General features: G+C 39.7%; 1 protein-coding gene across 3 annotated transcripts in view; it reads right to left on the bottom strand.

Annotated features, from left to right (window-relative positions):
• Nucleotides 1–420: 420 nt before the first annotated feature.
• The window catches only part of ZCWPW2 (zinc finger CW-type and PWWP domain containing 2), a 57886-nt gene continuing 42506 nt past the window's right edge, over nt 421–15800 (bottom strand). For all 3 annotated transcript variants that reach the window (XM_082193535.1, XM_082193534.1, XM_082193533.1), the window contains 4 exons: nt 13168–13229; nt 11878–11945; nt 3346–3467; nt 421–899 (listed from right to left, as the gene is read on the bottom strand). In XM_082193535.1, coding sequence (XP_082049661.1) covers nt 726–899; nt 3346–3467; nt 11878–11945; nt 13168–13229 — 426 coding nt within the window. In that variant the 3' untranslated portion in view covers nt 421–725. The remainder of the gene's footprint in view (nt 900–3345; nt 3468–11877; nt 11946–13167; nt 13230–15800) is intronic.

Raw genomic sequence — 15800 nt, forward strand, 5'->3', positions numbered from 1 at the left:
GAGTTGCAGATCGACATATAAAAAAGATACTGTGAATTTACCTATGGTTCCTACTTATAATACCACAGACAACAGTATGAATTTGTCACAATTATTACTACGCATCTTTCAGCATCTATCCAAAATGGAAAGCATGACTACCATTTATGAAAGGACACATCTTTAAACAAAATATTCAGCCTCCAAGGCTGTGTTGTCTACAGATGAATCCCACTGAGAACAACCCAATTGTAATTATATATGTGGAATAAAGGCGGTATCAGTGGTTCATACTAGAAAAGCCATATGGCTGAGGATGTAAAACTGAAATTTCCAGCTAAAAATTCCTATAAGATATTTTTATATGACTTCCTGATGAGTTGAAAACAACTCTTATTTTTTGGAAAGCCTGAGAAATACAATGCTTAGAATCTCTCTATATTCAAGTAAAATAGCTCTTTATTTCATTCTGATTTATAGAAATCTACAATTTGCTTAAAGCCAGAGAGAGAAAATAATTGTCAGGGGAAGACATCTAAACGTGCATGACTGTGCTATTGGATTCCACTTTTTAATCTGAACACGGACTAAGTTTGATATCAATTTTATCAATGAGCAGGCCAAAAAAAATTGTTAAACTTCACAGTAATTATATTGTTGAACTGCTGTTAAGGATCTCCCTCTATATGTGAAAAAGAATGCACTCTAAAGCTGTAAATAGTATAATAGGTTCTCTCTTATCAGCGCTACAAGCTGTCTTGGAATTCAGCCATTAAAGACTCTATTTCCTTAAACCTGTCTGTTAAACTCTCAATGCACTCTCCAGCCTTGAAAGCTTTTCCATCAATTATAATACAGTCCTCTTGGGCGTTGATTTCCATTGGCCTTTTTTCAGTATACTCCAGGCAGAAGTTAGCTACCTAAAGGGGGGAAAATATTCGTATTCTAAAATTAAATACAAATTTGGAACAGATAATCTTCATCTGATACAGGAATGGAGAGCTACCAGCAGAAGCAGACATATACACGGAACACCAATCTGAATGCAGTTGTTTATCTAGTATCAGCTAGTAGTGCTTTTATTATTATTATTATTTCTTCTTCTAATACAGATGGGAATTACGACTCTTCTTATCCAGAAGCATTACTTGCATTAAAATAGTTGTAATCAACTAGTGCTGGATCAAGGTCATTGGTTCCTAATTTATGTTTTCAGGTAAATTAACCTTCAAAAAAGTTAAACCTGAAGCTGAGGCTCCAATACTTTGGCCACCTCATGAGAAGAGAAGACCCTCTGGAAAAGACCCTGATGTTGGGAAAGATGGAGGGCACAAGGAGAAGGGGACGACAGAGACGAGATGGTTGGACAGTGTTCTCGAAGCTACAAACATGAGTCTGACCAAACTGCGGGAGGCAGTGGAAGACAGGAGTGCCTGGCGTGCTCTGGTCCATGGGGTCATGAAGAGTAGGACACGACTAAACGACTAAACAACAACAACCACCTTCAAATCTCCCTACTGTAAAATGTATGGAAGAAAATTGGGTGAGGGCCACAGCTCAGAGCACATTGTTTGCATTCAAAAGATCTCAGGTTCATCTTCCAGTCCTGGGTTGGGCAGACTCCTGCCATTCAGTGGCAGCCACACTGAGCTGGATTGAGAAATGGTCTAATGACATACACCAGCTTCCTATGTAACTAAAAATGTGAGTTCATGTATACTCACCATATGCAAACAGACAACATTAAATCTCTTGTTATTTTAGAAAAGTGGAATGCTATTTTTTAAATCTTTCACAAAACTGTTATGTGAACAGGCTGCAAATACTGATTGATGGATTGTTATACATTCACATTGTTGGATAACCTTATGAGGATTATTGACAGTCAACAGGTTATAATCCCTCCCCTCATTTCATTTTCTGATTCAGCATATTGGATGGATTAATGGCAAGAAAGATAACTGCGGGCTTGTGGTACACAAATGTAAGTAAGAAACAATTAGTAAAAAATTAACTGCAGACTCAAACTAAAAGGTTGCTACTTTCCAGGTTCTGGATAAGAAAGTCGTGCAAATTTCAGAACAAAATTCAATGACATTGTATCATGTTTGATACATACAGAGGCAGATATAGGGCATAGCCGAGGAGGGCACTTTCTCAAAGCCTGGTGGAAGCACTTGTCCACCTTCAGGAAGGAGGTGTGAGGGCTCTGTCAGGGTCCTAGAATCGTCTTGCCTTCTTCCCAAAGCTGGGCAAGCACTTATAGTGGTACCTCGGGTTACATACGCTTCAGGTTGCATAAGCTTCAGGCTACAGACTCCGCTAACCCAGAAATGGTGATTCAGGTTAAGAACTTTGCTTCAGGATGAGAACAGAAATCGTGGTCCGGCGACGCAGCAGCAGCAGGAGGCCCCCTTAGCTAAAGTGGTGCTTCAGGTTAAGAACAGTTTCAGGTTAAGTATGGACCTCCGGAACGAATTAAGTACTTAACCCGAGGTACCACTGCACTGGGCTTTGGGATGGAGGTAGGATGGCTCTAGGACCTTGCCAGAGCCTTGTGTCTCCTTCCCAAAGTTGGGCTTAAGCCAGTGCCACGAGGGCTGGGAGGAGGGCGTCAAATGTTGGCCTAGCACAGGGTGGCATAATACCAAGGTGCACTGCTAGTACAAGTCCTTCTATGACCTACAACATCATTTTCATTTTCTGTGCGTTCTTGGAAACAGTCAGAACACTTTGCATGGAGTAGCTTTTGAATGCGTGCACTAGGCTGAAGTTGCTAAAATGCTACATAAATATCTAAATAATTGCAATGTTGCAGGTTTGATCTCTAGCATGCCTGGAAAATGTTCAGGAATTATATTGCAGCAATAATAACAATAACAATAACAATAACAATAATATATTTTACCCTTCCTTCCTCCTTTCATAAAAACAAACAACTAGAAATTTCCAGAGTGCCGTAAGTTCCTCTACCCCTTTAAACTTGGCTTGGCAGAGGAGTATTATAGTAGTAGCTGTTTTGCCTGTTTGTATGCAGATATATGCAATACAAATAATAACAAGGTTATCAGTGATTGCAGCTTCCCTGGTCTGGGATCCCGGTGATAAATATTTCAAAAATTGTCTTGTTAGATGCACGTACTTCTACTTATTGCAGGGCGTACACTTTTAACTATTTCATTTTTCAAACAGTCTTATAATTCCCTAATATATAACCCTTTAGCGCCTGGTGTGGATGCTTTTTGTAAGTACATTAAAAGATAAGCAAATATTTCAGGTTGCGTTTCTTAGCCAAAAATAAGGATTCTACTAAAGTGGTTTTTCCAATCATTAGTAATTAGTAGAGAAACTATGAATAATTTATACCTCTTCTCTCCCATTATTGTTCTCTCCATCCACAAATGATGCCAAAGATGGGTAGGAGGGGGCTGCAACATGCTTGAGAATGTGGTCCAATTCTTTTAGTATCATTTCTGTCTCAGAAACACCTAATAAAAACGGCAATATTAATAATTTAGCTAACATATACATTGTACATTTATGCAATGCTATTTATTGCTCAGTCAACTGCTTGGACTACAAGTGTTAAGTGGAACGGGCAAGCATCCTAATTCTAGATACAAAAAGAAAAATGTTTTCTATGACATTACAGTGGTACCTTGGTTCTCAAACGCTTTGGTTCTCAAACGCCAAAAACCTGGAAGTGTTCCGGTTTTGGAACGCTTTTTGGAAGCCGAACATCCGATGCAGCTGTCAGCTATTGTTTCCAGGGCACCTGCACCAATAAGAAGCGGCACCTTGGTTTTCAAACATTTCGGAAGTCAAATGGACTTCCGGAACGGATTGAGTTTGGTGCTTTTGTTTTTGCTATTTATTTTGCATTTTTGTTTTTGAGGCTTTTTCGGTTAACTTGTTTTTGTGACTGTGTGGAACCCAGTTCAGCTACTGGTGGATTGATTGTGTGACTGCAGAAATGGATAACCCCCCCCCTTCAAATAATGACTATCATCAGTGCAGGTAGTAAAAAGAATCAATTTTAATTTTTATCATCTACAATGCTGTCTTATTTATTTTATAGTACAGTACATCATAGCTGTCAACTTTTCCCTTTTCTTGCAAGGAATCCTATTTGGAATAAGGGAATTTCCCTTTAAAAAAGGGAAACGTTCACAGCTATGCAGTACATTGATTATTGCTTTCATTTTATGGATCAATGGTCTCGTTAGATAGTAAAATTCATGCGAAATTGCTCTTTTAGGGATTGTTTTTAAAAGTCTGGAACGGATTAATCCATTTTCCATTACTTTCTATGGGAAAGCGTGCTTTGGTTTTGGAACGCTTTGGTTTTGGAACGGACTTCCGGAATGGATTAAGTTTAAGAACCAAGATAGCACTGTACTCCTGTGCAACAAAATGAAGTCAAGTGCTCTCACTGGGGTCAACCTGACTGGCTTCTGGTGGAAACTCCATTTGTACTCATCACTTAACAATTTAAGGATGCAATTCTAACCTCACATACCTGGGAAGTAAGACCCACATAATTCAACAGGGCTAACTTTTGACTAGACATGGTTAGGATGGCCATGTGAAAGTCAGATCCTACAACTCAACCAACTGAAGCAAATAGATTAAATGAGTGCATTGGTGCCAAAATAGAGTTAATGAACATTATTCCAACTGTTTCAGTTAAAATAAATTGCAGATAGAAATTACTAGTAATTACAATCCTATTTATTTGGAAATGTAAACAAAAATAGTAACTTCTTATCATATTTGGCAGACACACAGCATGTAATTTTGGTCTGATATTAAAATAGCAACAAACAGAATGATCTGATTTGTGGTAGAGTTAATCCAAATATAAATTGCACTAACTTGGGCAAAAAAGACAAAATCTTTTGTTGGCACAGTGTGAAATGATTGCATACATGATTAAAATGGGTAGAATAATGTACACAAAGTATTGGAGGACAGATAACATCCCAAGCATGAATAAAAATAAATTATGAATGTAAATTTTCTGTAAAATTAATTAATTGCATTTAAGTTACAGATAAAGATTATAGGGGGAAAGTCCCCCCCCCACAAAAAACCCTGAAATCATTTCCAAAACTATTGGGTTCTATCCAACTAACCTTTACTCAGAGTAGACCCACTAAAATTAATGTAACAATTTATTTATACCCCACCCATCTGGCTTGGTTTCCCCAGCCACTCTGGGCAGCTCCCAACAGAATATTACAAACATGATAAAACATCAAACGCTGATAACTTCTCTAAACAGGGCTGCCTGCAGATGTCTTCTAAAAGTCAGAGAGTTGTTTATTTCCTTGACATCTGATGGGAGGGCGTTCCACAGGGCGGGCGCCACTACCGCGAAGGCCCTCTGCCTTAGTCATGAGATCCAATTATGTACCTGTAGCCTCTGTTAGTGCAATGGCACTTCCAGTTTCTCCCTCTATCCTCCATTCCCCCAGAAAGATAAATCTGCTCTGAGGGTTCTCAAAAATAACAGAACAGTTTTTGGAGTTAGGCAGGGGGGTGGAATGGGGTGGAGAGGACAGAGAAGTGCTGTGCTGGATCATGCCCATACACAGGATTGTGCTGTTCGTCTGAATACAAACCCTGTGTTTTATTTATTATAATTGTTAATCTTGTCTTGTTTGATTCTGCCTTTGTATATCTATTTTCCTGATAAAATATTGTCTAATTTGTCATAATCACCACCACCATCATTTCTTTAAAAAAAGATAGAAAGAAGGTTGTATCACAGCTACACTCACTTCTTGCCCTCTCACCAATCCATCTTTCATGTGTACAGTTTGAATCTCTTTACTATCCAAACTTTGGTTTCAAGTGAGGTGAACGATAACCATGTTCAGTGTGTTTGGGGTAAACAATATTCTCATTATGATACAATTAGCTTTTGAAATTTTCAGAAGACAACTATATTTGAAGTAAAAGCAAACAAGCCAAATGAATCAATATGAGGACAGAAAATTATTCTTTGTAACTTTACTGGTCGAAATATAAAGTCTCAGTTGTGTTCTTAGAAGCCAGAGTTAATTAAGCATCAAATAAAACCTTACAGTTAGGGTTAGATACAATCTAATCCAATTTTCACTGGTGTCATCCTTTAAAGTTACCTTAGGAAAGCTTTAGATGTGTTAGATATCTAGTCAATTTAGTGCATGACACTCAGAAGCTACTGATAGCAGGCTTTACACTGAAAAGGTATTTTTTATGGCTTATTCAGCTGGTACTTATTGTGTTAACCTCTATGCATTATTAGTCACACTAGTTACAAGTGTGTCAAGGTATGGCTTCCATTTACCTAGCAATTAAGAATTGTAGGTTATGTGTTCTTTTCAATGGAGATGTAAAATTCTGTTTCTGGAGATTCACACAAGCTCAATGCTACTTTGATATCACACTGAAGAAGTGCTTCACAATTCTTTTCACTATAAAAATGAATTATTGTCTTCTTTGAAACCCATCTGTCAATTCTAAAATCCAGGCTTGAAGGGGGGGGGAACCCTTGTCCCCATACTACATTTCTCTCAATAAAAAGGTAAAGGGACCCCTGACCATTAGGTCCAGTCGTGACCAACTCTGGGGTTGCGGCGCTCTTCTCGCTCTATAGGCCGAGGGAGCCAGCGTACATGTTCCAGGACATGTGGTCGGCATGACTAAGCCGCTTCTGGCGAACCAGAGCACTGCACCTAAACGCCGTTTACCTTTCCGCAGGAGTGGTACCTATTTATCTACTTGCACTTTGATGTGCTTTCGAACTGGTAGGTGGGCAGGAACAGGGACCGAGCAACGGGAGTTGACCCCGTCGCGGGGATTCAAACCGCCGACCTTCTGATCGGCAAATCCTAGGCTCTGTGGTTTAACCCACAGCGCCACCCGCATCCCTTTCTCTCAATATCCACTGCCTAATAGCTTTCCCATCTAGACTCCTCCTGTATAATACAGGCAAAGGACAGAAAACCACAACTATGTCATTTATAGTTGCCAGAATTCTTTAAGCTTTTTGCTACGCCATATTTTCCAAAACCCACAGAAATCAACAGCATAATCTGCATGCCTTTTAATTAAGTTGGATGGTGCCCTTTATTACTAGTCATAATATCAGAACCAGGAATTTTTTTAAGGGGCAGCCAAACTCAGAATGGGAAGTTAGAGGGAGGGAAATGGGCAGTTCAAAAATTCAAGTCGTGTAGACGCTATTTTATGTTAAGTGATGCAAAAACTGTCAACAATATGAAAAGTAAATTAAGTAGTCCAGTCTCCCCTAGGACTCCAGCCACTGATCAAGCATACCAATTTTTCCTCTCCCTGCCAAAGGCAGTGTCCATATAATCCAATCCTTCTCTCCACAGAGTATTCCTGATATGAAAGCAATCCTTCTGCATTAGAGCTGTCAAAATCCAAGTTTGGATAATTTTCTCCCAATTATTACGGAGGAAAGCATGTGTGTGCACACAAGGAAAACACACAGGTGTGTTGTAGTGAGACATGCTTTGCCTGTGAATTATAATCACATACCACTGGGCAGTTCCAAATTTTCTTTTTAAAAAGCTCTGCATTGAACTAATGGGGAAAGTAGAGAGGAGTTAAGGCTGTAAACAGAACTTTAATAAATGTAGTCAGCAGATACTACTTCTGTCTGCTTCAATGTTAGCTAATACCCCTACTGCTGTGATTTAGAAGAACTGGGGCAGCAGGAAGCATTTAATTTACAGGAGCCTCTTGTAGTTATTGCAAGTATGGCTGTCAGCATACTAAGCAAACATTTTGTACACCATTAAAAGAACCTAACAACACACTTTTATTTTGGAAAGACGGGGGAAATCACAACAACCCTCATGCTAGCTAACAGAATTAAAAGTTCTCTTGAATGTAGAATATTCTAAACAGTCAATATACTATAATTTCTCACGGTAATAGGATGCCTTGCATACGTGGGTTATTTCAATCATCATGCCCTACAAAGCTTTACTCCCCTCAGTCACTATTGTTTACACTTTATACATATTTAAAAGGTATTTAGAAGTCAATACATGGCTGTTTTAGACTATCAAGCCATTACATGATCATCATTATCACTGTGTAAAATGGCTATGTGAATCCACTAGGAAATACAGCTGGTTTGCAATAATATATGAACTTGCACCTAAGCCAATTTAGACTCACATGGTTGAATGAAATCAAGACTGAAAGGTGCCTTTACACTATCCAGAATGTACAAATTGACAACTTTCAAAATGTTGCATATATCTCAGAATGTTCATGATTATAATAGTTTGCAACATGTTTCCCAATGTTTTATGCACGTAGAACTGGAAGGAAACTCACTTATAAAACATGAGGTATATCCTTTGCTTGAGAAATAGTATTCCTGCCTAAAATTTCCTTGACAGATTCCAGATATAGGATTTTCTGAAAGGATCTGAGAAAAGAAATTCAGCTTCATTCCTGGGCAGCTTGTTTGATTGTTAATTACTTATTAAAGTTATGATGCTTTCCTAAGAGTTTAACGTATCTATAGTTTATGTTACCTGTGTGTTTTATCTATATGTCACAATTCCACCTCTGAACCATTTGTCAATTGTCAATATACTACCTAAATTATGGCAGCTAAAAAGTGAACATAGCATTATTAAATCAGTATTTTAAACCTGTTCTGCACTTTCTCTCTTTCTCCGTTTTTTTTTTTTTTTGCTATCATGCTGCTCATAATATAACCCGATAGCACTATATTTGTGTGCCACAAATACAACATTGCTGAATCATGTTCAGTTTGCTATTACCTGCATGCAATCACAGCAATGCTGCTGTTGACTATCTTTTACCTTGTACACGTGATTTCTCCTCCCTCTTTTCTTTTATCTCTTTTTTGTTAAAAATTCTGCCAACAGGAGAACAGCTAATATCTGGTCTATGATACCGAGCAGAGAAGAATAGGCAGAAGATATGCAACTGTGCATGTTTTACTTTAAAAGAGATGGGTTGTATTTTTAAAATAATGTCTAGCAATACATGCTGTGATCTGTATGTTTCCATAGCTGGTAACAGATGTAATAGCCTGGGAGCTTATTACGAAGGGCCTGCCTTGCAGTATGGATCTCATATTCCTTAGATACATTAGGCAGCAACTGCACAATAAGGTTAAAATTGAACTTGTCAGCACTGAAATGGCTTGGATTTGCAGCAACTCAGAGGGCGTATTAGAGAATTTGCATTGAGCTGACAATGGAGTGAAATGTAAACATGATCATGGTTAAACTTTGGGATTGGGGGAAATCCTGTATAAGTCTACAGGCTGGCAAACAACCTCACCTTGCCAAGTGTACTGCTCTTACCTTTTCCCAATTGAACACAGCTTTATAATAAAAGTCTCGGGTGATACAACAGCAGCTATTCCTTTCCCCGCTCCCTTTCAGTAACATTGTTCCTTGACCCAACTGAAGATGTGCCAGTTCAACAGGGACCAAAGATAATAAATGAAATTTAGTAATTAATGCTTACATGGGAGTAGCTAGGATTTATGTTAGGGGGGCAGAACCTCAGTTAGTTAAGTATTTTTTATTGATTTACTTGGTTTAGGGGAGGGCAGCTGTCACTCTGCCCCACCTTAGCTACAACCACGGATGCTTAGATATTGGTATGTCATACCTCCTAATTTGAAGTACAATATTAGAAAGCATTCTCTGAACTTTGTAGAAAGCCAGCTTTATAATCAAATCTGACTGCAAAGCCCCTTTAGCCCGACACATTTACTTTAACTGTTTTGTATTATTTGAGAGGTCCCCTATAAGGCCCTGGTCCCTGATTCAGGTCAATCACTTATCTGATCCACTAAGGCAAGCATAGGCAAACTTGGCCCTCCAGATGTTTTGGGACTACAACTCCCATCATCCCTGACCACTGGTCCTGTTACCCAGGGATGATGGGAGTTGTAGTCACTCATCTTTTATAAGTTTGATTTAGCAATCACATCATTTTAAATCAAGCTGTGACTTCAAAACAGTTCAGGTCTATGATTCTATGATTCTAGGTGTATCAAGATGGAAATACTCTTTAAACTGTGAGTCATTCCCCAGCCATTGGCTGAGCTGCTGTGATTCCATGGAATATTCAAGTACATTTTAATTTCTGTGTGCAAAATACTTACTCTTTGGCTGTGGACTTAAGCTAGTTAACTCTGCATCGAGTGCCCTCTCACATATGATGTTAGCCACAATCCATATCTATCCTGCCATTTTGTACGAAAAACTGCATTTTGATGCATTTCCCCCCAAACCAGTTTCAATCTGAATTGACTAAAAGGATGACCTAGCTGTGTTTTATGTTGATACAGTGGTACCTCGGGTTACATACTTTTCAGGTTACATACGCTTCAGGTTACACACTCCGCTAACCCAGAAATAGTGCTTCAGGTTAAGAACTTTGCTTCAAGATAAGAACAGAAATTGGGCTCCGGCGGCGGGGCGGCAGCAGGAGACCGGATTAGCTAAAGTGGTGCTTCAGGTTAAGAACAGTTTCAGGTTAAGAATGGACCTCCGGAATGAATTAAGTACGTAACCCGAGGTACCACTGTATTTGTTTACACAACCTCTGAATTATGACAAAGAAAGAATGCAGCTTCTGTGAAAGGAAGTGAAAAGTCTGTCTGAGAGGATAGCGGGGGTGGGGTGAGGGGAACAAAATACACACAGCTCTAAGAGTCGAGAGAGGTTGTACACTGTAGGTAGAATATAGAGGCAGAGGTGACGTTTCTGTATTGGCGAGTGCCAAAGAATAGGATGATGAAAGGCAAGGGGACATTGGAGATGAGGGCTATGGAGGTGGACAAGGTAGCCAACAAAGGATGGAAAGAGTATGTGATGGATTTTGAAGCAAAGATCTGATTAAAGGACCTGTGAAAGAGAAAGGACAGCAAACAATGGAAAATGGAAACAGGAACAATATTTCCCCCCCGTGTAATTATATGCTGTTAAGAAGGAAGGGACATCAAGGGACACAGAAATCAGACAAATGAGACAGGCAGCAGAGGCCAGGAAGAGAGGGAGAAGGACTGAAGCTGTGATCCTAAATTCCCTTAACTGGCAGCATTTACCATTCCCCATTGAACATCACATTGATCAACAGCCAATTAAATATACTGTATGTCTCAAAGTTAGAAAATGCCAATTTTAAAAAAACAATTACACTTCTACAGCCCAGTTCTATACATACAGTAAAGGTAAGGTAAAGGGACCCCTGACGATTAGGTCCAGTCGTGGCCGACTCTGGGGTTGCGGCGCTCATCTTGCTTTATTGGCCGAGGGAGCCGGCGTACAGCTTCTGGGTCATGTGGCCAGCATGACTAAGCCGCTTCTGGCGAACCAGAGCAGGGCACAGAAACGCCGTTTACCTTCCCGCCGGAGCGGTACCTATTTATCTACTTGCACTTTGACATGCTTTCAAACTGCTAGGTTGGCAGGAGCAGGGACCGAGCAACGGGAACTCACCCCGTCACGGGGTGATTCAAACCGCCAACCTTCTCATCGGCAAGTCCTAGGCTCTGTGGTTTAACCCACAGCACCACCCGTGTCCCTATACATACAGTATCTACACAGAAAAAAGTGTAAATTAGTTCCGTGGCACACAGGATTGCACCCTTGCTTAACCATTTTTATTTGCAAACAATGTGAAAATGTTACTGTCTATGTACACTTCCCAGTTTCTTTCCGTATAACCACACATATATGACTGACAATATTATATTTCAGAAACAAGCACAAGTTTTCACAGTGAAAGCTGCATGTCCTGTAGCCTACTTAGATATGAATAAATTCTTTGAAAATATGGCTGTCCTGATTTAATATATTGTTACACATTTATACAAACCTAGATTTTCATCTGACAATACATCTTCTGAGCCCGCTATTTCAAATGAACTTCTTAATGTTATTTTCCTAAAAAACACACACACACAGAGAAAGTTGATGTATTTGTTGTGAATATCTAATCAAGAAGAATCAGATAATATTTGAAACATATACTTCTATATGCAGAAAGCATTCTCTTCCAAATCCTGCCTTTATACAAGAAGAGTATTGCTAGGTATTTGTGAAAAGCACCTCATCTTTAAAACCTTTTCGGTTACTACTTGTAGGCATAATTTATCACAAACCACTTGATCATTTATTAATAGAGTTATGTCCCTTTGGTGTCCCCTTGATAAGAGGAAATGTTAGAAGGGGCAATTTTTATCTATAGCTGTATTGAGCTAAATCTTTAAACAATAATTGCAGGCTAAATTTTAGTCACTGTTTTTAGTCATTTTGTATCCACTAATCAGATAGATAAATAGTCCAAATTATGTGTGAAAGTGACCGTCTGCTCTAACTAAACAAAAATAAAAGCTTGTAAGAGACAAGTTGAATGTTTAATCTATAAGCATGAATATTAAATATTATAGGGCTTGATCCTAAATGGGGTGAGAGTGGGAATCTGAAGGAAATTTAACTGCCCACTCAGAACCTCAGAAGTGAGGTTGAAGAAACACTCTTTTGCTCCTTCATCTGTTTTGATGTTTCCTGCTTTTAAAAAGTTTTCTCTCTACTGAAAACACCCCCCCCCCCGGAAAGAATAGGGAAGTATTTTGTTACCCTAGCACAACAAATCCACTTTTAAAATACTGGACTTTTGTGGTCTTGAATATGAAGGGGAAATGAGATGAACATAACAGGAAGACGTATAGGCACCCCACCAGCAAATCATGATGTATGATCAAATTCATATATCCGCCTTGCAAACAAATCAGAAGGGATGCTCAGTAGAGACTGAACACAGTCTAACCACCACATAAGCTTTGTGCAAGCAAATCAGAATGAATGCCAAGTGCCAGCAAGTGCAAAAATCGTTTCCCTCAGCATCATGGGAGCCACCAGGGCATTTTTCTCAGCCAGAACGCACCGGAACTCAGTTCTGGTACCTCTCAGGTAGGCACCATTGCCAATATAAGAGAAGGAGGAGTTCATGGTGAGTTCCAACTCCTCTTTTTCTAGAAAAATCACACTGGGAACCACCATCTTATAACAACACAACTTGGCACAGTAATCGTAGTGTTAATAGGCTGCCGAAGGGACAGTTTAAAAAAGTAACCAAATAAAGTCAAACTAACCCAATGCTTACCTTTTCTTTCTTCCAATTGTGGAGCTACTTTCCCTTCCACAAGTTTTTGTCCAGGTTCTTGTCTAAGAAACATAACAAAAAAACATACTTTGAAGCTTTCCATATTAAATATTTTTATTTAACATGATGTTATGTTTGCTGCTGGGATCAGTATGCTTGTGCTAAACTTCCCTCGTACACCCTAGTCGTGTTGTTTCAGTAGGATTCAAAATGTGAGCCACAGCCAACCTGGTCATTTCCCCCATCTTCACCAGGAGCCATCACAGACAACGACTGGGGACTGAGAATCTTACCGTTTGGGTAGCGCAACTCACATAGGGAGTTTTACTAGTTGAAACAGCTGGCTGGGGAAAATTCACCAATGCATGGTGGTGTTTGACAATACCTTTGTTGAAGGTTTAGTTCAGCTCTTTACTCTTTCTGAAAAAGTGAAGCTGATTCTCCTCTACGTCAAAAACAGTTGTGCCCAGTATTTTATAAGAATTCACAAACTCATAAAATCACTGCTCCCCACCCCCACCCCGCTCCAGTCCACTTCACTCCCATCACATATTTCGGTCGACACCTGTCCAAAATGTATGCTGGTTACCAATTTGTATAATGTCAAAAAGTGTTACCATGGTAAGGTGACAGAGGTGTTCTGTTGTTTCATTTCTAAGTGAGATTCTATATTTAAATTCTCTCTATATTTATCTCTTTATTCTCTATATTTATCTCTTTACACACTCATCCCCTCCCCCAAAATTGTTCACTTAAAATTTTGATTAAGCATAATACACAGAGAAAATAGGAAAATGTATGAACTAATGGAACCAACCTCAAATTCAAGCAGATTTTAAATAAGCTAAGGAGAATACTGTATCTCAAACAAGGTTGCAAAAAAATATATTTAAAAAAATATCCAGGTATGAGATCGGTGAAAATGAAACAACTGTGTCAGACAGGTTATTATTATTATTATTTATTGTGTTTATACACTAACCTTCGCCTGGAGGATTCCAGGGCGGTGCACAGCATAAAAGAAACAACCATTTACACAGAATAATTTAAACGTCTAAAAGCTACAAAACTAAAAACAACATTAAAGCACAACAGCACAATAATACTGTTAGATTTAAGGAAGATTTACCTCCCCAAAGCCTGGGAAAACTCGCATGCCTTCAGCTGATTTCTAAAAATTAATAGTGTGGGAGGCAACTGCACTTCCCTAGGAAGTGAATTCCGCTATCAAGGAAATGCCACTGAGATAATGATAACAGCACCACAACAGCAGCAACAACAACAACAAGAAGAAATTGAAGCTGAAAGTATAGGAGACTTCCGGTTCGGCGCCAGCGCTAATGGCTGCTCCCTCTCCGAGCTCCGGAGAGAGGACGGCTCTGCGAGTTCGGGTCTGACCCGCTACGGCAAGCGGGGGACCCCTAAAATCACAGGAACGGAGCCTGTGAACAAGGAGATTCGGTGGGCACCTGAAGCGCCCCCCTTTACCGCAGAAAGAGCCTTTTTAAAGGCTCCGGAACGACAACGGGGAGCGCGGTGCTGAGAATCGCTACCCAGCCCGCAGGGTGAAGCCGCGTCACCATTAGTGGAGAGCGCCGATTCCCTTCCTGAATAATCTGGACAAAAAAGACCCGTGAGTAAGATTGAACCTCTATTCGTGTCAAAACTACTTGAAATTAGGCTGAAAACGGGAAAGGCGAAATTTAAGGAAGTCTGCCTTCCCCCGACTGCATGACAATTAAAGCAACGAAAGTTACTGAGCTGCATCCATATGGGATATTGTCTTTAACTGCTTGAATCCGACATTTGGACTTTGACTATCCCCTCTAGCTTGCAGGGCAGAGGGGAGGAATAAGTGATTTTATAAGCTGCATGACCAACTTAAAGGAAAGGGAACTCTCTGCAGCCTTCAACCTGGCACAAACTGCTATTAAAACAAAGGAACACTGAACTGACTTTAGACTCCTGTGAAAGTAACAAAGTGGAAGTCTCATTGCTTATTTGTTACAAAGTTTTGGGACTCTGTGGACACAATATATCAGGGAAGGCTGGGACTATATCTATTGGGAAAGTGTTGCAATATACATATAGAAGCCTCCCGATAAATTTGCTTTTTAAATACTCTTTGCCTTTGTTTGCGGACATTTTGATTTGCTCCCTCTAGAGGGTAAATTAAAAGTTGCTACGCTTTGGGACAGTGGAATTTTCCTTTAGGAGAAGGCTCTCGTGGGAAACGACCTTGGGATATGAGTGGCCCAGCAGACGAGATAAGCACGAGAGCCAAGACAAGGCAATATCAACAACAGCTACAGCAACACAAGAAAAGAGGCTCGATCTCAGGCATAACCTCTACAGTGACAACAGGACAAGAAAAAGGTACAGCAGTCTCCATGGATGCAGTGTCGCAAGCCCTTCTTAAGATAAACCAGTCTCTGGAGAATCTAACAAAGCAGACGGCTGAAAATACCAAGAAATTGACAGAGAATTCACAGAAATTGACAGATTTAACAACAAGACTTGACCTGAATACAGAATCTATAAACAGGCTTACGCAAGAAAATTCTGCCACACGTCAAATTGCGGAGGAAGCCAGAACTATTGCTGGAGAGACCCAGGAAAAATTAGAACCGATT

Source organism: Podarcis vaucheri (assembly GCF_965113315.1).
Source record: "Podarcis vaucheri genome assembly, chromosome: 12".
NCBI classification, from domain to species: Eukaryota; Metazoa; Chordata; class Lepidosauria; order Squamata; family Lacertidae; genus Podarcis; species Podarcis vaucheri.